The sequence below is a fragment of the Kogia breviceps genome, chromosome 14, assembly GCF_026419965.1.
Source record: "Kogia breviceps isolate mKogBre1 chromosome 14, mKogBre1 haplotype 1, whole genome shotgun sequence".
Taxonomy (NCBI): Eukaryota; Metazoa; Chordata; class Mammalia; order Artiodactyla; family Physeteridae; genus Kogia; species Kogia breviceps.
In genome coordinates this window covers 26728665-26752559 of record NC_081323.1, presented here as the reverse complement: position 1 = coordinate 26752559, position 23895 = coordinate 26728665, and the positions used below count along the sequence as shown (strand labels likewise).

The window sequence follows — 23895 nt, the reverse complement described above, 5'->3', positions numbered from 1 at the left end:
AAGGCATTTTTAGTTAATTCAAAGATTCAACGCTGATGTTGAAGACTGTACTTGAAAAAGAAATTAAAATTTTAATCACTTTTTAAGATTACTGATTTAAGTAGAATTGACTCTAGCTATAATATATCCTCTAAAATGTCCACTGGCAGAGAAAAAAAAGTCTTCCCTTGGTTTTACTCTTCTCTGACTTCCTCCCACCAGTCTTCACTGAGGAACCTGAATGGCATCAAACCCCTCACTGACCTCTGGTCACACCAGGGATAGAGGATTTGGAAAAAGAAAAAAATAACAGAGTGACTCCATGGGAATTCCCTGGCAGACCAGTGGTTAGGAGTTGGCGCTTCCACTGCAGGGGACCTGGGTTCAATCCCTGGTCGAGGAACTAAGATCCCACAAGCAACAAAGTGTGGCCAAAAAAAAAAAAAAAATCTAAATAAATAAATAGAATGGAGTGACAGTCATGCATTCTCAATGGGGACAGGGATGAAAACTTGTCATGAAGAGTGAAAAAAATCTTAGACATTACAATGGTTTGTGGCCTGGAAAGGATCACATAAACTCATATGCTGGGTATCTGTGGTATCAAAATTTCATGGTGGGGAAGTAGACAAATTATGGGAAAAGGTCTAAAAAAGGCTCCTTTGGGAGGCAAAAATGACTAATAAAGTTATGAAATGCCATTTTATAACCACTAAATTGAAAAAATTTAATGGTCTGACAATACCAAATGTTAGTGAGGATGTGTACACTGCTATTAGGGCTATAAACTGATACATCTTCTCAAACAACAGGGAGAAAAAAGAAAAAGACAACATTACAGATCTTGCAAGAATAAACATGCCTCTCCTACAATCCAGCAATTCCCCTCCTAGGAATATACCCTAGATAAACCCTTGTACATGTGCACCAAGAAGATATTCAAGAACATTTATAACACTGTTCATAATAGTTTAAGAATTAAAAAAAAAAGAAACTAGTATCAACCCAATTGTCTACGAATACAAAATGGATAGTTTGGGGAATACTCAAGCAGCAATGAAAACAAACAAACCATACTCAACAAAATATGTAAACTGAAACATAACACTGAAGGAAAAAAGTTATTAAAGACTACCTATGCTATGAAACCATTTTTATAAGACTTAAAAAGAAAAATAAACACAATGTCCAAGGAATCATAAAATATGTAATAAGAAACATTTTTAAAGAAAAATGATACATACAAAACATAGAACTGAATAGGGATGATAGACACACAGACACAAATCTGTACTGACCACATTCTAGCTCCCAGCCAGAGAGTGGTGGAATGACATCTATATCATTATTCTGCTTCATAACTTACATAGGTTACATTATTCTTGTTAGTGCAGTATTTGGCTCTTCACAGTAGGGAATAATTAACACAAAATAAAACTTACATCCAATTCAAAAAAGAGATCCCTTTCTTTACTTGCAATCTCATAATCTGCTCGGAGGGCCAAATCGTGGATTTTGGTACATTCTCCTAAATCCATGCGCTGTGAGAAAGAAATGAAAATTTACACATGAACATCTACCCATTTGTAGGAAGCACGTGATCTGGTGTTTTAGCTGTCATCAAAATAAACAATACTTTTTTGGATATTAACTGTGATAAGAAAATTTAAAAATAATATGGCTAAGAAGCCTTATTTTCCTTTTATTGATACCGTCATGACTATATGACACTCAGAACAGGTGCATTTAAGTGTAATGATTTATATCTCTTATAGAACCAGAAATAGACTAGTAATGTTTTCACTGTTTAGCTTCTGCCAGTTTTATTATTGCATTAGTCACATAAGAAATGTTTATTCAGTGAATAGCAGCATGAGGGGTGAGAGGGTGGCAAGGAAGAGGCCAGGAAACAAAAATATCACTGATAGCAGCAAGTTTCCATGCATTCCTTCTTGCAGACTTGACTACTAAAGATGCTACAGAGACAAAAAGAGGAAAAAGAAAGAACAGAGAGAAACCAGGTTTTAAAAATTACAACGTAACCTAACACCTGGCTTTGTGTAGCTCTTTGTATACCAAAGGAAATAAAGCAGAACAGGCTGATTCAGAGCCAAAGCAATTCTCCAAACACTCTCCTAACCTGCTAAATGGCTCTGCACACGTAACTGGGAACACAGACTGGACCATTCACTTGCCCCATTTGAAAAAAAGGCTCTTTTAACAAAACAAATTGTTTGTGTTATCAGTAAGATTCGCCTGATGTGCTATTACATGTTGTGAGCATGTACAGAACAATTAGCAGTGCGTATTTCTTATCTAAATCCTAAGTAGAGGACCCTGTACAGGGACACCCCCACCCCACCCCTGCCTCTGATCATCTAAATGGCATCAGGGACCTTTGGATGCCTAGGGTCAGGCTAATAAGTCAGAGAATGCAAGTTAACAAAACCCAGCAGCCCAGTGAGGAGACACCTCGGGAACCCAAGCTGTTGGTCGCAAGCATGACTAGCAAACAAAGGATGGCGTTCAGGAACTCCTTTAAGCTCAAACTACAAGTGTGTTCAAAACGAGATTAAAAAAATCTTCATGGTTATAAAACCCTCAACATTTTAGTTTTTAGGCACATGAGAGAGGCTCGCAGTGCCTGATTCCTGGGTCCGAATCTCAGAAAGTGAGGCCATGCTCTTAACAAAATTTCCTTCAGTATCCCAGTGACAGAGCCATGAGGGGACTGCCTAGGGTGGAGTTTATCTTCATTCTGACTGAAGGCTACATGCCAAAAGCTCTTTTCTCCTTCATTATGCATACTCTGAAGTCATGTGTAGTTTATGCATGTTGGTTACGTGGGGAATCCAGAGGTAGGGAAACAAAAGTTCCAAAAGCCAAAGTTGCAGCTAAAATTGCTATCACTGTAAAGCTGACAACTTTTGCTTCCTTCCCTCTTTTAAATAGCAAGTATAATTCTTTTTTTTTTTTGAAAGTATAATTCTTTAAAAATATATAGCTTCCACAAACAAAACTAAGTGCAACAGCTGAAAAATGAGAGATAGCTATCAGAAATTCCTTAAAAGCTAACAAAATTCTGTTACTCAAAGAAAAACCACCTCCAGATGAAGCAAGCACCAAAACCGCTGAGTACTATAATTTTAACTGCAGATCAATTTCCATTCTAAAAACTTCAACTGTCAAGAAAATTTCGACATTAGGGAACCACACATAAAGCAAAATTCACCACTATCTTCCTTCAGTTGGGAACTCTCAAGCAGCCACTGCTAAAGCAAGTGGAAGACAGGCCTGGGGTTCCATGGTTACTCTGGATGTAGCTTTTCAGCTTTGCCAAGGAGGCAAAGAAGTACTTACTGGCCAATTCCCCTGGCAGCCAAACACCAAGCAGAGCTGAAATACCACACTCATAAACTTCTTCCAAAATACTCCAAATGGCTGTCAAATCCAACATGTCAGACCACCCCCGCTTTTTTTTTTTACTAAACAAACATCTGTGTTCTCTACCCTCCAGTGAACTCACACTGCAGACAGGGAAGGGCAAATAAAGGCTCCTTCTAGAACCTTCAGGAAACCAAAGTTCTTCCACTGAGACAAGTTACACTACCTCCCCTCCAGCTATCCCTCTGCTCTTACTAATCAATACATTTTCCCATCAAGCCTCAATAAAATGATTGCTTCCATTCCTCCATTGTCTCACTCCTACCGACAGGAGACAGTTTTGAGCAAAAATTTGGGTGTGGAGCAGCCCTTGGCAAGCTGAGGGTTATAACCATTTTCATTTTACGGCTGTGTTCTAACGAATTATATTCATTCCAATTTAACACAACACAAACTCTACCTCTCACCTGCCACCTCCACGTAGCCCACACCAGTAAGGCTCAACCTTTACAACACCATCCAAGTTCCCAACCCTCGTCTCAACTGACCTCACGACCCTGCACACTTGTTCACGGCACCCTCACATGAACATGGGTCTCCTGGGCTCTGTCCTCCTCAGTCTGAGCTGCCCTGTAACCCACACGGGACAGAGTGATGCTGAGCAGTCCTTGGCCTCTCATCACTGCTCTGGTTCCACAGCCTCTGTCTCCCTCCCCCTGAAGCACACCAGCCCAGAGGCACCTGAGGCACCCCTGCTTCCCTCTGCTCCAGCCATCCACCTGGAGCGTTAATCCCCCAAACGCACACGTGTGTTTTTTCTCACCATTCAGGTCTTTGCTCCGGTGTTCCTGAGAGGCCTTTCCTTATCACCCTATCCAACAGTCCAGAACCTACTCATTCATTATTTACTGTCTGTCCTGTTCCTCCATTAGATGAGAGTGAAGATTTTGTCTTATTGGTACCACATCCCCAGTGCCTGGCACAGAGTATGTGTCCAACAAGTATCTGGCAAATGAACCTATACCTAACACAATAAACATTTGCAGGAAATGCCCTCATTCACCAGCATTTTGGAACAATGCTACATAGGTATACAATCAAGAAAAATATGGTTGAACTGCTTCACTCTGGTGCATGTCCCTTTATTCCCTTTGACTTCTTCCACTAAGACCTACCAGCAATTCCAGGCTATGATGCCTCTTAAAGGAGTATCCTACCGCTGACTGCTTATGACCAGTGGAAGCCAGTAGTCTACAATGATGGTACCCACAACTATCTGGAGCACACAGGAGTTATAACGTTTTCCTATACCAGGTCAACCGCAGGCAAAACCCCAGCTAACAAAGGCACAGGGCTTGGCTTTCATTTCCTATTTGCTATCAGAAGAGCCAGCTTAAGAATATTCAATACACCTGAGCAGTTTTCCAGACGCTCCTCCCCCAAAATGGTAATAATAAAAGCAACAATTAATTATGAAGAAAATGTTCCCCAACACATGCACATTTGACCCTTAAAATGAGTAGACATTCCAGGAGGGAGCTGTGAAATCTTAAAATGGTGATGGTGTTTACAGGATGCATTTTCTGTAAGTGGCTGAATCACCGCAGATAATCCACACTCTTTAGTCTTCTTAAATCCTACCTAATTTTGAACAAGTGCACATTCTGCAAAACTAGCATTTATCTGTTTGGTTCATCTGAAGTGAACTTAAAGTTTCATTTAGAATTTTACACTTCACTTAGAAGTAGAGAGGTCTACACTTATTGGATCATGTATTGATTTCTTGAAAGGGTGGCATAACACAAAATTGCAAATTGATGTTAGTCCTGATTTTTCAAAAACCTAAAAATCTGGGGAAGAAACATACCTCATTAGATCAAAAGTCTAACATATGTTTAACTTGAAAACAAACCAACCCAGAATCTTAGAGCTGCAGGCTGACCTGAAATACTCTTTTTGCTAAAGCCAAAGGAGACTATTATTTGCACTACTTATGTGAATACCTCAGTATAAATGACTCTACAAAAACCTGATAACTTTACAAAAAGAACTTTATAAAAATGAAATATGTCATTATATAAAATTCCGCCACACTAACAGAACCTATCACTTGAAGGGCAGTAGGTAATTTCTGCCTGGTAAAGGAAAACAGAATTCAACCTGAAAAACCTTCAGTGCCTACACAGCATCCATATCTGAGTGTCCTATGACATCCCTCCCAAATGTACCTACCGTCCCAGCCAGAATGTCGTGGGGGCAGCAGTCCAGAAGGTGACTCTTGCAGACACGGTCATCTGTAAACTTGACCCTCTGTCTGGTTTCGTCTCCTGAAATTCATGTGTGGTTTTAAATAAGACAATATTATCACATTAAGCACAAAAGCATAACTGGTACAATTCACCTGGATGATTTGCAGACTACCAAATACACTGAAAAGCTGATCTAGAGGTATTTACAACTGGAACGAAATACAGATGATTTTTGATGCTAAATATATCATGAAGAATCACACTTACAGAGATCTGACTCCGTCATTATGCCAAAGAAGTCAAGGAGTCAGAAGGAAAATGCTGAGCACCAAACGGCCATTAGCCCCACACATACATGTGGGCAATGAGATACCAAAACCCATGCTAATCAGAGGGCGATGAATCACCATGTATGACTTAAAGCTGGTAGTTTCCAACAAAAGCTACTTATTAGTCTAATCATTTTGCTATAGACCAACGTATAGGCAGTATTTTGCCCAAAATTATATGAAGAAAGCTTTCTCTCTCTACTATTGACTGATAAATAATCTGAACCTAGTCTACCTATCCCCCTTTAACCCCCACCCTTTAAAAAGACAGTTGGCACCTGAGAGTCACTTTTAACAAGACAATACCAAGAAGAAAAAAAAAAAAAAGGCAAAAAAGGAACTAGGTTAGTCAATACACACTGTGAGTTCCAACACATACTGTACCCATCTGCATTCTTCAAGACCTCAGCTGCAGAATTTTATGCCCGCTGTTGAAAAGTTTTAAAGGAAAAGTTTTCTTGCCCAACCTGCAGTAAGGAAGTCAGGGGAATGATACATAAAAGTAAAGGCAAAGTGGAATGTGACAAATTTTAAAGCTAATCTGTGTATATGACACAGAGCTGTGTAATACTAAAGGAGGAATATATTTTAGGATTTGCAAGCATCCAGGATTAATGTAGTGTCTTTTTATTGAAAATGTTTTCTTTCTAAACTACACTTTTAAAGTTACTTGTGAAAAAAAGCAAACACTTTTTTGTTATAACAGCTTAGAAATTGGTTGTGACTCACGGCTCGATGAACATGAGGCTTTTCTGCAACTCCCTTGCAGATTGATGTAGGCAGGCAAAGATACACTGAACCTTTATAAATAAAATAGAGGGGCCACAATTGTTCAGTTTGTATGAAATAAAAATATGGGAAGCAATTCAAAAGCAACTCAATATACAAAGAAACCTAAAAAGCACTTATTCGCCTATGAAATAAAGTGCAAACAATCTGCACAGCCCTGCGAATGTGCCAGTGTGAACTTACAACTTCATTACTTCGGTAGAAAAGAAAACACAAACCACAGCAGGTATATAGTTTTGCAAAGATGCAACCGCTTTCTCCTGAGACAACCATCATGATCTTGCGCTCCTCCCTACAGTACAACCTACCTAACGACTGCCAAGCACTGGCTAAACAGAGGCTCTCCTGTGTGGCTAGAGGAAAAGGGGGCTGGAAAAGCACGCGGCAGGAACCCACGTTAGAAAAGCTCAATTTACGGCTCCCCTTGCAACGGTACAGAACAAGAACAGCCGGGGTTTCCAGGCCATCCGGCTCCCTTGCGCGGAGGAGCTCCGCCAGCCCGCTGCCAGCGCCCAGAGCCCACGCTGGCTGCAACCCTTCGCCGACTCCCGGTTCGAGGGGCGGCGGGGGCCGCGGGGGTGGAGGGGGGCGGAGAAATCGCAGAAGGTCAACGGGAAGGGGGCTAGCGCCCCACCGACGACGCGGGCTCCGACGGAGGAGCCCGCCGGGGACCCAGCCTGCGAGAAGAGCTCAAACAAAGGCCCGGCGCCCCCGGTCGGCGCGCGGGGGAGGGGAGGACGCCCGCGCAGGCGCAGACGGTCGCGGCCCCCCGCCTCAGGCCGCCCGGCGGCCTCGCCTCGCTCCCGCCCCAACCCCCGCCTGGCCGGCCGCCCCTACTCACCGTCCCGGGCCGTGCCCATGAGCTGGTCCAGCAGGGCCCGCATCTGCGCCTGGGCGGACATGGCCGGAGGGAGCGGCAGTAGCGGCCGCGACGGCTTCTCTCAGACAGCGGCAGCGGCGGGGTCGGCGGCGGCAGCGCGGCGGCAACGAAGAAGGGTCGCGGCAGCCTCGAACCCGCTCGGCTTCTTCCCGCCGCGGGGCACGCCGGGAGGAATTGCGTCGGCACCGGCGCTTGGCCTGCTGGGAAATGTAGTCTGGGGGCGGAGCCAGAGTCTCCGGTGTACCTGCAAGCTGTGCAAGGGGCGGGGCCAAAGTCCCAACCCTGATTTTAGTGTGGAGCCCAAAACTTACGTGCTCCGCCGAGGCTAAACCGCAGTAAAGTGAAATAAATGTAGACAATTCAAAACAAGAAAATAAATCCCGTGTTTTCTTTCTAGCCGTGAAACTGGTTATGTATCCTTCAGCTGCTCTCAGACTGTTTTTTTACACCTGTGAAAATGGTGCCTGTCACATGACTTGTGAAAGTTAAATGAAGCATGGAGTTCCTGTTAGGTTCTGTGACTACTACTTGGTGGTGGTCCCTAAGTTCACAGTCGGCCATCCACCAAGGCTGCTCTAGCCCGGGCCACTTCCAAGACTGATGATGAGCCTCTAGCACATGCGTACATCGGACAGTAGGGGACCGTGATTCATACCATTGGAACTGTCCACATACTCAGATGTGTATTTGCTTGTTCCGACTGCAGTGCCCTCACACCCAAAGGCCTGCAGGATGCCTGATTTACTGACATGGAATCCTGCACAACTTTGCCTCATATAAAGAAATCGATTTTATGGTAAAGCAGGTCAATTATTTATTTCTGTGTAGCAAGCTGCTTCAAAACTCAATGGTGGGGCTTCCCTGGTGGCGCAGTGGTTGAGAATCTGCCTGCCGATGCAGGGGACACGGGTTCGTGCCCCGGTCCGGGAAGATCCCACATGCCGCAGAGCGGCTGGGCCTGTGAGCCATGGCCGCTGAGCCTATGCGTCCAGAGCCTGTGCTCCGCAATGGGAGAGGCCACAACAGTGAGAGGCCCACGTACCACAAAAAAAAAAAAAAAAAAAAACACCTCAATGGTGTAAAACAAAAACGATTTATTATTTCTCATTATTCTGTGGAGTTCAGGCAGGGCTTAGCTGGGCCCTGGGCTCTTTGCTCTAGGTGATTTGGCTTGGTTCACAAAATTGCTTGTATGAAACCGGGCTGAGTAAAGATCCAAGAAGGCTACACTGATGGTCTGGACCCTCTGTGGTTCTCCATGTGGCTTCTGTCTCTGTACATGACATCGTAACATTCTGAAGTCTAGCCCTGCTTACTACATAGTATGGCAGCTGGCTGCCCCAGGGGAAGGAGTGGAAGCTGTCAGTCCTTTTAAGGCCTAGGCTGAGACCCCCAGAACTCTCCTTCTACCATTACCTATTGGTCAAAGCAAGTCAAAAGGTGGGACTGCCCTGGTAGTCCAGTGGGTAAGACTCCACACTTCCAATGTAGGGGACATGGGTTTGATCCCTGGTCAGGGAACTAAGATGCTATATGCCATGCGGCATGGCACACACACACACACAAAAAGTCTGTGATTTAGTTAATAACAATGTATTAATGTTAATTTCTTAGTTTTGACAAATGTATCATAGTTAAGTAGGATATGAACCCACGGAGAAACTTGGGGAAGGGTATATGGGAATGTCTGTACTATTTTTGCAATTTTTCTGTAAATCTAAAATCTTTCCAAAATTAAAATTTATTTAAAAAATAGTATGGGGCTTCCCTGGTGGCGCAGTGGTTGAGAGTCTGCCTGCCGATGCAGGGGACAAGGGTTCGTGCCCCGGTCCGGGAAGATCCCACATGCCGCGGAGTGGCTGGGCCCGTGAGCCACGGCCGCTGAGCCTGCACGTCCGGAGCCTGTGCTCCACAACGGGAGAGGGCACAACAGTGAGAGGCCTGCGTACCGAAAAAAAAAACGGTCCACATAAAAAATAGTATGTAGAAACAAGTTATTATCACAATAACTATAGAGATTAAATTTATTAGTTAAAAGAGAAAATCAAATAGGATTTCATGAAGATCCATTTTTATGCTATTTAGAGAAGCAATACACTTGAAATACAAAGATGTGTAAAGGTTGAAAGTAAAAGTGTGGGAAAATATGTAGGCTAACACCAACATAAACAAAGCTGATATAGTTACAGTATAAGGTTTAAGGGAAAAAATATTAAGGATGGAGAAGTCATTGTATTGAAAAGGGTTTTGTTCACAGGAACATTCAACTATTTTAATCTTGCATGCACCTAATCAAATAGCCTCAAAATATGCAAACCAAAAGATGACAGAACTGCAGGAAACACCAATACACCATCACAAAAGTGGATTTCAGTATACACCTTTTAAAGTGTTTTGACTAACACAACATTGTAAATCAACTATACTTCAATTTTTAAAAAAATGTAGGGGGATTCCCTGGTGGCACAGTGGTTAAGAATCTGCTGCCAACACAGAGGACACGGGTTCGAGCCCTGGTCTGGGAAGATGCCACATGCTGCAGAGCAACTAAGCCCGCAAGCCACAACTACTGAGCCCATGCACCACAACTACTGAAGCCTGCGTGCCTAGAGCCCGTGCCTCGCAACAAGAGAAGCCACCGCAATGAGAAGCCCGCGCACTGCAACGAAGGGTAGCCCCCACTCGCTGCAACTAGAGAAAGTCCGTGGGCAGCAACGAAGACCCAATGCAGCCAAAAATAAATAAGTGTATTTTTTTTAAAAAAAGAAGGAAACATAGGGAACTCCCTGGCAGTCCAGTGGAGGTACTTTCACTGTAGGGGCCCAGGGTTCAATCCCTGGTCAAGGTACTAAGATCCTGCAAGCTTCGTGGTACGGCAACCCCCTCCCCCCCAAAAAAGGAAATGTATAGTCTTAAATGCTTAAAATATTTTTTTAAGGCAGTAATTTCATGACCTAACAAGCATTCAACTTGAGTTAGAAAAGGAAAAACACAACATGACTGAATAAAGCAGAAAGGAGATTACAAAAAGAAGACAGAAATCAACACAAAAGGAAATAAACATACAATAGAAAGGATCAACTGGGCCAAAAGGTGGTGTTTTGTTTTTCTGAAGTTTTTTTTTTGGCTGCATTGGGTCTTCGTTGCTGCGCGCAGGCTTTCTCTACTTGAAGCGAGTGGGGGCTACTCTGTTACAGTTCACAGGCTTCTCATTATGGTGGCTTCATTTGTTGCGGAGCATGGGCTCTAGGGCTCTAGGCGCACAGGCTTTAGTAGTTGTGGCATGCCAGCTCAGTGGTTGTGGCTCACAGGCTTAGTTGCTCCGCGACATGTGGGATCTTCCCAGACCAGGGATCGAACAGTGTCCCCTGCATTGGTGGGCGGATACTCAACCACTGCGCCACCAGGGAAGTCCCAAAAGGTGGTTTTTTGAAGTGACTAACAAAATAGACAAACTTCTGGTGAAACTGATAGAAAAAAAAAAGATAGCACAAACTAAAGAATAAAATGGGAGTGTAACCACAGAGGGGGAAGAAATTAAAAACTAAGAGAACACTATGAACTTCATGCCACTATATTTGAAACCTTGTATTAAATGGAAAATTCCTAGAAAAATATAATATTAAAATGGACACAATAATAATAAAGTCAGAACTGCCATATAACTGTTAAATAAACTAAAAGAGTAATTTTAAAACTTTCTCAGGCCCCTTGCAGCAGTTTGTGTGATGGCTGAAAAAGCATCTGAACTGCAGGAAGAGAATGATGATGGCCAGTAGGTTCATGTGATGCCTAGGAGGGACCTTGACAGTCCACAGGAGCTGGTAGGCAGAGGCAGCCAGCATTGGTCCAACCTTCTCACAGTGGGGTCTTGCTGCCGTTCTAGGAAGAGGGGAAAGAAGGCCCCCAGAGAGGAGGAGACTGCTGACCATGGAAAAAACAAATAAAACACTAAGATACACTTAATAAAATTAAGCTCTAACTCTAAATATTACAATGTATGTGAAAGTACAAAGGAAAAAAACACACACTTGTATACTAGTGAAAATTCTATTTTGCTTTCTCTAAATTTTAATTTTTCTCAAGAGTCAAAAGGCCGTAATAGTGCTTCATTTTAAGAACAGCAAGTCAGAAATGTCAAAAATTTAAAGTGTCATAAAAGCCTTAATCCTGGGATTTCCCTGGTGGCTCAGTGGATAAGACTAAGAAGTCTGCATGCCGCAACTGAAAAAAAAAGAAAAAGAAAAAGAAAAAGAAAAAAAAGATCCTGCATGTTGCAACTAAGACCCGGTGCAGCCAAAAAAAAAAAAAAAAAAAAAGTTCCTCTCCATCTGGCTCTACAATGATTAGGTGAACAGCCACTGCAGTCGCTGACCTTCAACACACCCTGAAAGAAGTTCAGTTTTCAGTTTTCCTATAGCCCTCTGTGCTATAGGAAAACTGGCAGAACAGGCCTTCAGATAGGTAGGTATTTTCATTACAAAACTTTATGAACCCAATTTCTTGCATCTTTTCATACCTAGAAAAGCAGTAAAATAATTAACAGAGACCTCTGCCCCTCATGACTAGCAGCAACCTCTACCAAGATATATGCTTGATTGCATGTTAGTCCCCTCACCAAAAGCATATACATATTATATACTGACCCCGCCCCCCGGACCCGCCCCATTCCAAAGTTCAGAGCTCACTGATAGGCTGTCTCTCCTGCTACAGTCCTCAGTAAGCCACAAATAAAATTGAACTCACAGCTCTCATGTTGTGTGTGTGGTTTTTTGGGTTTTTTTTCAGTTGACATTACCCAGAATGTCACCTCAGTATCTGAAGTTTCCCTCTGTCCCCTCCTGCTCTAATAAGTTGGGGTTTTATGCACCAGCATCAACGTATTAATAAATCTTACTTTAAAATTTTTCCTCAAAGAATGCATCAGGCCCACCTAGTTTTATTGGTGAAAGACTGGTTTTCTACCCAACTTTTTAAAGGAACAGACCATTCCAATCCACAACCCTTTCTGAAAAATATAAAATGATTAAATATTCCCCAATTCATTCTATGAGGCCAATATAATCTTGATAGCAAAACTAGACAAGGATAGTAAAATGAAGTGCAGTATAATCCAACCTCACTCATAAACATAGAGCCAAACATTCTAAACAATACCAGCAAATGAAATCCAGCAACATGTAAAAGGATAACAGGCCATGAGCAAATTGGTTTAATCTAGGCATACAAGGATCAGTTATCTTTAGAAAGTTAATAGCATTTACCACATTAAAATATTAAAGGAGAAAAAAAAGATTAGAAGAGAAAAACTGCATAATCATCACAAGAGATGCAGAAAAAAAATAAAATTCAATGCACATTGATGATGTAGATGAAAAATTAATCAATCGACCTGAGAAAGAAATGAAAAATTTTATCTGAGCCAAATTTGAGGACTATAACCCACGAAGAGCAACTCAGAAAGCTCTGAGAACTGTCTGCCCATTAGAAGTCAAGGAACAGTTTTATAAGTTTTTTGAGACAGAGGGCTGTACATCAAATGACATATTATTGACAGTTTACATGATCCAGATCTAAGTGTCATCGTGGTAGGTCATGTGGTCCCGTACAAGATGAAGAAAGAATGTTAGTTATCTTTTTTTTTTTTTTTTTTTGGTATGCGGGCCTATCACTGTTGTGGCCTCTCCCGTTGCGGAGCACAGGCTCCGGACGCGCAGGCTCAGCAGCCATGGCTCACAGGCCCAGCCGCTCTGCGGCATGTGGGATCTTCCCGGACCGGGGCACGAACCCGAGTCCCCTGCATCGGCAGGCGGACTCTCAATCACTGCGCCACCAGGGAAGCCCAGAATGTTATCATTTAAGGAGTCTTCTTATGGGTGCTGGTAGAACGCTGCTGTTTATGGTTGAGCAGGTATTTCTGCCAATGGGGAGGTTTGGTCGACGCATAATGCAGATATACAATGCACAGTGGTGGGGAGAGGGGAGGCAAAGGGCAGAGAAGAAATTTTTATGCTTAAATTTTTCTTGTCTTGCCATAAAATATGAATTTTACTTCACAACAATAAAAATACTCTTAGGGAATTAGGAATAGAAGGAAACATTTCTAACCTGTTAAAGAATATCTACAAAAAAAAAATCCTACAGCAAATGGTCAACTATTGTAAATATTCTCTTTAAAATCAGGAAGAGGACAAAGATGCACACTACTGCTTCTATTTATCAGCTCAGAATGGCAAGAAAAATAAAGACATAAGGATTGAGGGGGAAGAAACAGAATTGTCTTTATTCAGATTATATGATTATATTCTGAGAAAGTTCAAAAGAATCCACCAACAAAATATTAAAAATATTCTTAGCATGGTTGCTCGTTAAAAAAAATATGGAGGGCTTCCCTGGTGGCGCAGTGGTTGGGAGTCTGCCTGCCGATGCAGGGGATGCGGGTTCGTGCCCCGGTCCGGGAGGATCCCACATGCCGCAGAGCGGCTGGGCCTGTAAGCCATGGCCGCTGGGCCTGCGCGTCCAGAGCCTGTGCTCCGCAACGGGAGAGGCCACAGCAGTGAGGGGCCCGCGTACCACAAAAAAAAAAAAAAAAAATTAAAAAAAAAAAAAATATGGAAATCTTTGCACTATTTCGCTATGCCAACAATGGAAAATGTAATATTTTTTAAAGACACTTTTTTTTTTTGACTGCACCTCACGGCTTGTGTGATCTTAGTTCCCCAACAAGGGATCAAACCCGTGCCCCCTGCAATGGAAGCACAGAGTCCTAACCACTGGACAGCCAGGGAATGCCCAAGAAAATATTATCAATAGCATTGAAAACCGCAAAATGCCATCTAACAAAAGAAATAAAAATCTTACTGTAAGACATCATAGAAGGCCTAAATTAAGTGCAGAGAGAGTCTGAGCCCGTGTTCTTTTTCATTTATTTATTTATGGCTGCACTGGGTCTTTGCTGCTGTGCAAAGTCTTTCTCTAGCTGTGGTGAGCGGGGTTTACTCCTCGTTGCGCTTTGTTGTGGTGCGTGGGCTTCTCATTGCAGTGGGTTCTCTTGTTGCGGAGCACGGGCTCTAGGTGAGCAGGCTTCAGTAGCTGCAGCATGCGGGCTCAGTAGTTGTGGCTTGTGGGCTCTGGAGCACAGGCTCAGTAGTTGTAGCACAGGGGCTTAGCTGCTCCGCGGCATGTGGGATCTTCCCAGACCAGGGCTCGAACCCGTGTCCCCTGCACTGGCAAGTGGATTCTGAACTACCGCGCCACCAGGGAAGTCCTGAGCCCGCATTCTATGTAAAAAGATAAATCATGTCAGTTCTCTAGTGTGATTTACAGATTGGGGACCATTCTACTGAAAAGCCCTACAGGGTTCTTTCGTGGAACTTGGCCTGATTGTGATTTTGACCGAAGAATGAATAGCTGAAGCTTTCCAGAAGAAAAATAAGGTGGAGGGACCTGTCCAACCAGGTTATCAGGAGTTACTATAAGGGTATTGTAATTGAGATTGTGTGGCACCTGCACATCAGAAGAGAATATGTAATGACCCCAGGAAGAAGCTGTGGGCATTTAAGACTTCCCTCCATTTCCCAGTGCTCCAGTAAAAAGCCCTAGTCCCATGAAACTCTTCAGATACTTAGGAGAATGAAGTCTGTAGTAATTTGTCTAGTTAATTGCTGTGATTCAAAAGTATAATAATTTGCCTTATCTTTCTGAGAGGGTCAAGTCGTTTCAGCCTGGCTTAGGTGCCCAGGTACCCTGGGGCTGCCTGGGTCTGGAGATATTCATCTAAATATCAAAATACTTGAGTCCAGAGGGGATCCTTTCAGGAGATGAGGAGGACAGATGTCTCTTTCCCTTTATGAACAGATGGAAGTCATTTTTCTGAATCCCTCACCTAGGGATGTTGTGTCAGTCCACTCACAAAGGAAAAATTTCCATCAGTTCTCAATGGGTTCGGTTGGGGGAGGCCTGTGGGAGGTGTGAGGGATGTTTCATACTTACTATTACTGTGGGGTAATTAACAAGAAATCTGATTTGATGCAGAACCCCTTGTGTGAGCATTAGGACAAAGTTATCAATAATAAAGCTGAGGACTTCCCTGGTGGCACAGTGGTTAAGAATCGCCTGCCAATGAAGGGGACACACAGGTTCGAGCGAGCCCTGGTCCGGGAAGATCCCACATGCCTATAAACAACTAAGCCCGTGCGCCACAACTACTGAGCCTGTGTTCTAGAGCCTGCGTTCTAGAGCCTGCGAGCCACAACTACTGAAGCCTGCGTGCCTTAGAGCCTGTGCTCCACAACAAGAGAAGCCACCGCAATGAGAAGCCTGCGCACCACAACGAAGAGTAGCCCCCACTCAACACAACTAGAGAAAGCCCGCGTGCAGCTATGCAGACAAAATAAATAAATAAATTTACTTTAAAAAATAATAGAGCTGAATTTTAAAAACCCAACAGAAACTCATGCATATTCAGAGTTTTTAAAAAATATGCCAGATCGTTGGGGGAAAGAGGTATTAACTCAATAAATGGCATTAGGACTCCTGGTTATCCAAATGGAAAAAAAAAAATGAAGTTACCTTCTTACCCCATACTAAAGCTACTCCAAGCTGAATTAAGGACTTAAATGTTAAAATCAAAACTTTAAAAAAACATTAGGAAAATACGTGGGAGAGTAAGGGGGTAGGAAAGGATTCCTTAAACAAAACACTGAAAGTACTAACCATACAATATTGGCACTTTTTTTAATATTAAAGTGAAAAGACGAGACGCAAACCGAGATATTTACAACACACGCCACCGACAAAAACTTAATACCCAATACAGAGCGCCACGAAACAACACGAGAAGACAAGCCTTTCAGCAAAACTTGGACCAACGACCAGAACAGGCACTTCCGGCAGAGGAAACGTCGGGCCAACGCAAGTAAAACCAACGAAAGATGCTCGAACGCGCTAACAACCGCGGAACCGCAGCAAACCGGCAGCACCCCCAAGGCAATCCGCCGGGCTGGCACTACCATCCGCGTTGCTCAGCAACGGAGCCGGCCGTGGGGCGGGGCCTGAGCGCGCTTCCGCCCCGCCCGATCGGAAGTGACGCAGGGGCGGGGCCGAGCAGCCTGGTGGCGGAGCCGGCAGCAGCTGTGGCAGCCTCGGGAGGGCGCGGCGGCGGGTAAGTAGCGCGTCCTCTTCCTTCTCGCGCGTGCGCGCCGCGGCCTCTCTCGGGTCCACCTCTTCCCTCCCGGGCCGTGTCTCTCCGCGTCGGCGCGGAGCCCCGGGAGACCCCAGCCCCATGAGCCCGCCAGTGCTCTCGCTCACCGCCCAGCGTTGGAGTCCGCGCGTGTCTGCGCTGCGCTGTGGGTGGAGGAGCTCGGCGGGAGCCGGGCAGCGCAGCGGGTTGGCAGGACCGACTGCCGCAGCCTGGGTTTCCATGGCGCTCAATTCAGCCCCGCTTTCCCCCAAAGACAGGATTTAACTCCCATTAGGAACCTTCCCAGCCCCGTTGGCTGCATAGGAGGCAAGCTAGCCATCGCTGCACAGGTTGCCTGGAAGTAATTAAAAATATACTAATACTAAAACAGTATGGCCATGAGCTGCCTCTCGCTAGGGTCAGATATGCATGTCCTCTTTCTAGGACGGCGTCTGTTTGACGACTGACTCAGTAACCCAAAGCTCAGCAGACGGTTACTCATCTATAGAGGTGATTGCTCCCTACAGCCTGTCTTACGGAGCAAAAGCAAAGCAGAGTTTAAAAGCGGGGAAGAACGCTGTCAGTCTGTGAGAGTTCTCACCTCCCCCATGACTTGATTGCCTGGAAGCTGACTGATAGGTTATCAGGGTATAGACTACTGCAAATACTTGCAACCCCGTGATTTCAGCTGAGGAGCTTGTGTGATGTGCTCACCTACCCCAGGCTGCTAATGTTCTGAGCCTCGACCAGATGGCTCCATTGCTCTCTTTGCACTTTCCCTGTGAGCCTGAAGTTACAGCAGCTTAGATGAACTCAGCAAGTACTGAGTGTCTGCTGGGTGCCAGGCATATAGCACTCATCAAGACAGAATTCCTGTCCTCAAGGAGCTTCAATTCTACGGGAGGATACGGATAATAAGTAAGATAAATAAGCAAAATATGGAGCATGCTAAAGAGAGAATACGGATCAGGAAAGAGTGAAATGGAAATGACCCTGTTGTCAATGAAGTGGACATTTATTTGGGCATTTTACCAGTTCTCTGAGTCCTTGTTGCACGGATTGGAGTGCTTTTGGCTTCAAGTGTCAAGTGTCCATTAAAACTAGTTCAACCTCTGGAGGCATTCCACCGACTTTCACTTAGGAAAGTCCAGGGGACCAGAAATAGATGGGGCCAGGGGCTTAAATGAGATCATCAGGATTTAGTGATGGGGTCTTAACTACCATCCTCTCACACACTTTCTCTTTGACCTGTTTCTCTCTATGTTGCCTTTCTTCTTCTCAGGTTCCTGCCTCTGCTCTACCTGCTTGTATTAGTTATCTGCTGCTCCATAACAAATCAACATCAATGATGTTTTAATGGATTAAAACATCAAACATTTATTACCACTTTCTGTGGGTCAGGAATTCAGGAGTGACTTAGGTGATTATAGTTCAAGGACTCTCATGGGATTCTTTTTTTTTTTTTTTTTTTGCTGCTCCACGCAGCATGCAAAATCTTAGTTCCCCGACCAGGGATCGAACCCATGTCCCCTGCATTGGGAGCATGGAGTCTTAACCACTGGACCACCAGGGAAGTCCCAAAGGACTCTATGGGGTTACAACCAAGATATTGGCTGGGGACGCAGTCATTTAAAGTCTTGATTGGGACTGGAGGGTCTGACTCCAAGACAGTCCACTCACTCAAGGCCTCAGTTCCTTGCTGGCTGCCTGTTGGCTGGAGTCTTTATATCCTAGCCACAGGGCCCACATCCTCACATGTCATTGTCTTCCCTTGGAGCAAGAGATAAGAGAGGAGAGAGAGGACGGTGGAAGTCACCATGGTTTTTATGATCTAGTTTTGGAATTTTGCTGCTGCTCCTGCCACATTCTGTTTGCTGGCATCACTAGGTACTAAAGACTTCACCTTTGAAGGGAGGCACATCAAAGAGCTTGTGAACATATTTTAAAACCACTCCTGTGGGAAAAGAGTGCCTATTCCTGTAATTCCAGTTGCAGTTCTGGATCTAGTATTCAGTTGGGTCCTAATCATGTGAATCTGATTAGTTAGCTAGCCCTGGGTAAGGAGCCCTCCCCAAAGTTACCAGAACCACACTAAGCTTGTGGGAAAGTGGATTTACCCAAAGAAAATCCAGGTGCTGTTACAGAGAGAAGGAGTGGATGTCAGGTAGTCAAATTGACCCCTATGTCTGATACATGCTATCTATTTCAAATCAGAAAAGTTTACAAGCAGGGCATAGCAAGAATTGGACATTTATTCAGACAGGTGAATGTGTATGTTTATTTTATGCCACGCACTATGCTTTGTCCTGGGAAGACAAAGGCAATAAACAAGTGATGCCCTTCGAAGTTCCTCACCATCTGGGGGTAGGTCTCACCAGTGGCTCAGTGGGTATGGAGCAGTGGTGGGCGGTGGGTGGGTGGGGGTCTGGTTTAGTGGGCTGTGAAGGCCCAGTAGGAGTTACTGGTAGGTCAGCCTTTTGACGGGGGAAACGACGTTGGGTGTAGGGTTTGGGAAGACATGATACTAGAGGTAGGTGATAGCCAGGTGGTAGAAAGACCTGCAGAAAAACTCAGGTGGCTGAGCTTTGTTCTAAAGTTGTGAAACATCAGTCAAGAGTTTCAAGCAGGGGAATGACATGATCAGGAGATATTAGAAAGCTGTCTCTTGCAGTATCAAGGAAGTTTTGAGAGGGCTACAGAAATCCAGGTGAGAAGTTATAAAAATACGATCTAAAGTAGCGGCTGATGAAAGGAGGGGTTCAACTGAAGAGATGCATCAGAATCTACAGGGTTTGTGGTGGTTTCAAAATTTACTATGTACCTCACCCAAAATCAGTCTTTAGAAAACCCACAAACTTAGTGAGTTTTGTTCCCACTCTGACTTTGTAAAATCCTTCATAGAGCTTAGGTTGTCTGGATGTGGTGTCCAAAATGAAGAAGAATGCTGTTTCCTAAATGAATAACCAGGAAGCAGATATTGAGAGATCAAGTGGCATATCTCTAACTTTTTAAAAATTGAAGCAAATTTTTTAAGAAATTGGAGGTGGGGCATGGGAGAGAAATGTGGTCTGTAGATGGAAAAGGTTGGCTCTGTGTTGGTAATTGTTGAAGCTGGGTCGTGGGTGAATGGGGCTGGTGGTCTCTACTTTCATGAATATTTAAACATTTATGTGACAACAGGTTTTTAAAAAATAAAGGTAAATAAGTAAATTGAAGTTGAGGCCTATTTATAGGGTTGATCGAAAGTGATCAAGTAAGAATTATACTTTATCTTCTTAAGAGCTTCTGCTGTCCTTAATGTAAGGACAAGAAGAAACACTGATTTGTGGGGGAATCAAAGGAAATTAAATCTTCTTTAGAACTCAGGAAAAAAGCTTACTCCATGTTATTTTACAGACAAACCTACAAAACTTGTTCTGTGTAACAGTTGCTTGTCTGAAATTCTGATAGCCATTCCTCCGTAACTCCCTTTTAGGTGGTATGTGAGCCGCCCTCAATTACTCTGAAAGTTTTGCATCTCGTGAAGGAGAGGAACTGTGTGCTGAGGTTCAGGTCCTAAGCACTGACCTGCCTGTGAAACACTTGCCTTTATCTGGGAACCATGCATGACCTTAAAATTTGTTCTCATTTGAAAGATGATTAAGGGCCTATTGTCTGTCTTGAGATTATTTTTTGGTGAAGAGAAGAAGTAGTTGTTCGGCTGTAAACAGCTGAACAATGTAGCCGGCATTGTCTGACTTCTGCTTTGCTCAGCCGAAAACCCAGTCTGCCCAGTTGGGTTCTGTGGGCGTCTCTCACATGCCTCTGGTTGAAGTGCTGTCAGAACACTAAGGGCCACTGGGCCGGGACACAGGCCTCCTAATGTAAAAGACATTGCTAAACTGTTTGTATATGTCACAGCTAGCTTTGGGGAAGAGCATTTGAGCGCTCACACGGTAAGATCGGTTTGTGATTACAGGTCATGAGGTCTGTGCATGCAGATAAGCTCTTGAATGAAGAGCATGATGAGCCTTCTCTCACCTTCTTGTCAAGGAATGGCTCCCGAAAGCTCTCTCCCCCGTTTCACTGACACTTAGTTTAACTGACACTTACCAAACGTCGGTTGTTTGTTTGGCACCAGAGAAGTCCTGCTGCCCTAAAATAGCTCTCTGTCAGAGGCTGTGGGAGGAGTATTATGGGTGCTTTGAAAGAAAAATTCGAGTTCTCAGGTGGAAGGTGGCCTTCCTGGTCCGCGGTGCTCACGTAGGCTTGATGCTAGTCCAGCTCAGGCTCGGAGCACTGAGAGGGCCTCCTGGCAGGAGGACCAGCCCGAGGGAAGACTTGAAAATCCGGATCCCTGGGAGTTCCCTGGTAGTACAGAGGTTAGGACTCTGTGTTTTCACTGCTGAGGGTGCAAGTTCAGTCCCTGGCTGGGGAACTAAGATGCCATAAGCTGCCTGGCACAGACAAAAAAAAAGAAAAGAAAAAACCAGGATCATTTACTGGTCAAATCACAGTAAGGCCAAGTGGACAAAGGCAATTTGCAGATAAAACACATGCCCAGTGGATACATGACAAGATGCAGTATGTTTTGTCCAATGTAATTTCTGTCCTTTAGAAAAGTAACCCCACTGAGTGTGAACTAGGGGTGAGAGCTCCCCAGTGGAAAGAAAGAAATCTGCTCCACTCTCAGCTGCACCTTCAGAGTCACCCTGGACCATATCAGTATGCAGTCTGAGAGTGGTAAGCTGATCTTTTCATGGTTTAATCCAGTGACAAAATCCTTTCAGTTTCTGTTACTAACTGGTGAAGCTAGATAGTAAAGTTAATCTATAATCAGAGTCTTTTACTAAGTATTCCTTACATATTTTCTCCATTTAAAAAGCTCATCTGCACAACATTGTAAATCAACTACACTCCAATAAAAATTTAAAAAATAATAATAAAAAAATTAAAAAGCTCATCTGTTTCCTCCAAGCCTCTCCTCTGCCTATTTAAATGTATTTTCTCTCTGTGTGTTTTCTAATTTGCAAGTACCTTTGATTAAAATAATGTCTACTTTGTGATATTGTCACCCTAGTGAGGTCAAGTAATACGAGAAGTATCTATTCCTGTGTGAGTGGAGGAGGGTGTTCTGTGTCTGGGCAAATAGAAGTGGGCTACTCCTTCTGTATTCTGTCACAGAGCTGACTGTAGTACCAAGTTCTCAAAATTCTCAACTAAAACCAGAGTTGAGATTTTAAGGCATCCAGTTTAAACTTAACAAAAATTTTGCTTAGTTTAAACCAATTTTTAAAATATGCAGACTACCTTTCCAGTGGAAGTGCTTAATTTTCAAAGTCTGATCTCTGATTCATTGTCCAAAAAGAATTCTGTAAAATTGAAAATTTAAAAATTGGGAGGGGGGAGTGCATCTCTTATTAAAGTCCCCTGAAGTGGTCTCTTCTCCTAAAAAAAAAAAAGTTACCAAATTTTAGTTTAAAAAGGTTAAACACCCTACTTTCATAATAGCTGTAGAATTGTCAGTTATTTGTTGGGGCAATTTTTCCCTTTTCCCTCTGCCCTTGTTAGAATCTTTTTTGTTTTTTTAAGATTTAATTTTATTTATTTTTAGCTGCATTGGGTCTTCGTTGCTGCATGCGGGCTTTCCCTAGTTGTGGTGAGTGGTGGCTACTCTTTGTTGCGGTGCACAGGCTTCTCAATGTGGTGGCTTCTCTTGTTGAGGAGCATGGGCTCTAGGTGCGTGGATTTCAGTAATTGCAGCATGCGGATTCAGTATTTGTGGCTCGCGGGCTCTAAGCGCAGGCTCAGTAGTTGTGGCGCACGGGGTTAGTTGCTCCGTGGCTCGTGGGATTTTCCCGGACCAGGGATCGAACCCATGTGCCCTGCATTGGCGGGCAGATTCTTATGCACTGAGCCACCAGCAAAGTCCCTGCCCTTGTTAGAATTTTTTTTTTTCTTTAACAGCATCATTGCTTATTTATTCTCAGTGTCTCACCTGTTAGAATCTTTATGCTTTCTTTATCCATCAAAAAAAGTTAGAGTGAGACATTTTTAATTTTGAATTTTCTGTTCTCTCTGTCTCAGTAAACTGTTCTCAGAGAAAGAACTCTTGGAGAAAAAGGAGTTATTTCCTTTATGCAAATACTGCGTATTCCTGCCCCTCCAAATGTTAATTGTTACTGGGCTTTACTGTGTGTCCTTCCCCACCAGGCAGGAGGGCAGGTTTGGCCTTGAGCAGACACACCCTCAGGTGTGTGGCCCTTTGAAAAGCTGTACACAGGGATTGCATGTTTATCTCAAGCAGGTTATTCTTAGACTCATACCTTTTACCCTAATATGTATCATATTGATACATTTTCTTTCTCATCTCTCACATTTTTCTTCATTTCTTTTTTGTTTCGTTTTACTTGACATTTAAGTCAAAAAGTGTGCTGCATAGTCATCATTTCAGAAGCTCAGAAGTGACAGGAGAAAATCCCAGTCAGTGACTGTCTGGAAATCCTGTGAACCAATTTCTGATCTCTGTCCTTAAGACCACGAGCTGGTTAGAAATGACAGAAAAGGATATTAGATGCAAATGAGGTAAAGATACAAGTCTCTTAACCTCAGAGTCTTTCCCTTTATTATCTTTTCTTCATTTGTTGTGTCCTAACAGCTTTTGTTTTAAGTGAAAACTTCTTCATTCCCTTTCAGTATCTGGGAAGTGTTCCTTTAATTTTCTGTATATGTGTACAAATGTGCATTGTGTTTCCTTTAAGATCTGCTGCCCTGATGTTCCCCAGGACCCCTGTTCTCCAGGCTTGTCACGTTGAGTTTAGCTAACACAGAAATATGCGTTTTTATGCCCAGGTTGGACTTCCAGAAGCCTGTCTTTCCAGTGGGCCTGTTACTTAGAGCCCATAGGCCGGTGGCTATGGGTCTTTTCTGTGCTGGCCGACGAGGAACTAGTAAACACACCTGATTTCAGGGATGCGCTTTATTCTAGGTTATGGTTGCAGCTGCTTCATTGCTGTATTAGAAGCAAAAGACTTTTTAAGTTTCTCTTACTTCTTTATGTGGAATTTAACAACAGCAGCTTCGATTTGAAACAAAAAGGAAAAAAGCCTGGAGTTCAAAGACTTA

General features: G+C 43.6%; 2 protein-coding genes across 10 annotated transcripts in view; one reads left to right on the top strand and one right to left on the bottom strand.

Annotated features, from left to right (window-relative positions):
- The window catches only part of LUC7L (LUC7 like), a 31393-nt gene extending 23599 nt beyond the window's left edge, over positions 1–7794 (bottom strand). The window contains exons 1-5 of one of the 5 annotated variants that reach the window (XM_067014143.1): positions 7572–7791; positions 6671–6741; positions 6326–6408; positions 5596–5690; positions 1422–1520 (exon numbers count right to left, since the gene is read on the bottom strand). In XM_067014143.1, the coding sequence (XP_066870244.1) occupies positions 1422–1520; positions 5596–5690; positions 6326–6335 (204 nt within the window). In that variant the 5' untranslated portion in view covers positions 6336–6408; positions 6671–6741; positions 7572–7791. Of the gene's footprint in view, positions 1–1421; positions 1521–5595; positions 5691–6325; positions 6409–6670; positions 6742–7038; positions 7454–7571 lie in introns of those variants that run through there. The other 4 variants (XM_059039218.2, XM_067014144.1, XM_059039216.2 and 1 more) reach the window with 4 other exon arrangements.
- Positions 7795–16691: 8897 nt separating this feature from the next.
- FAM234A (family with sequence similarity 234 member A) overlaps positions 16692–23895 on the top strand; it is a 31872-nt gene continuing 24668 nt past the window's right edge. Inside the window, exon 1 of one of the 5 annotated variants that reach the window (XM_059036352.2) lies at positions 16692–16773. The gene's annotated coding sequence lies outside the window, so the exon portion shown is untranslated. The remainder of the gene's footprint in view (positions 16774–23895) is intronic. The other 4 variants (XM_067013720.1, XM_067013718.1, XM_067013716.1 and 1 more) reach the window with 4 other exon arrangements.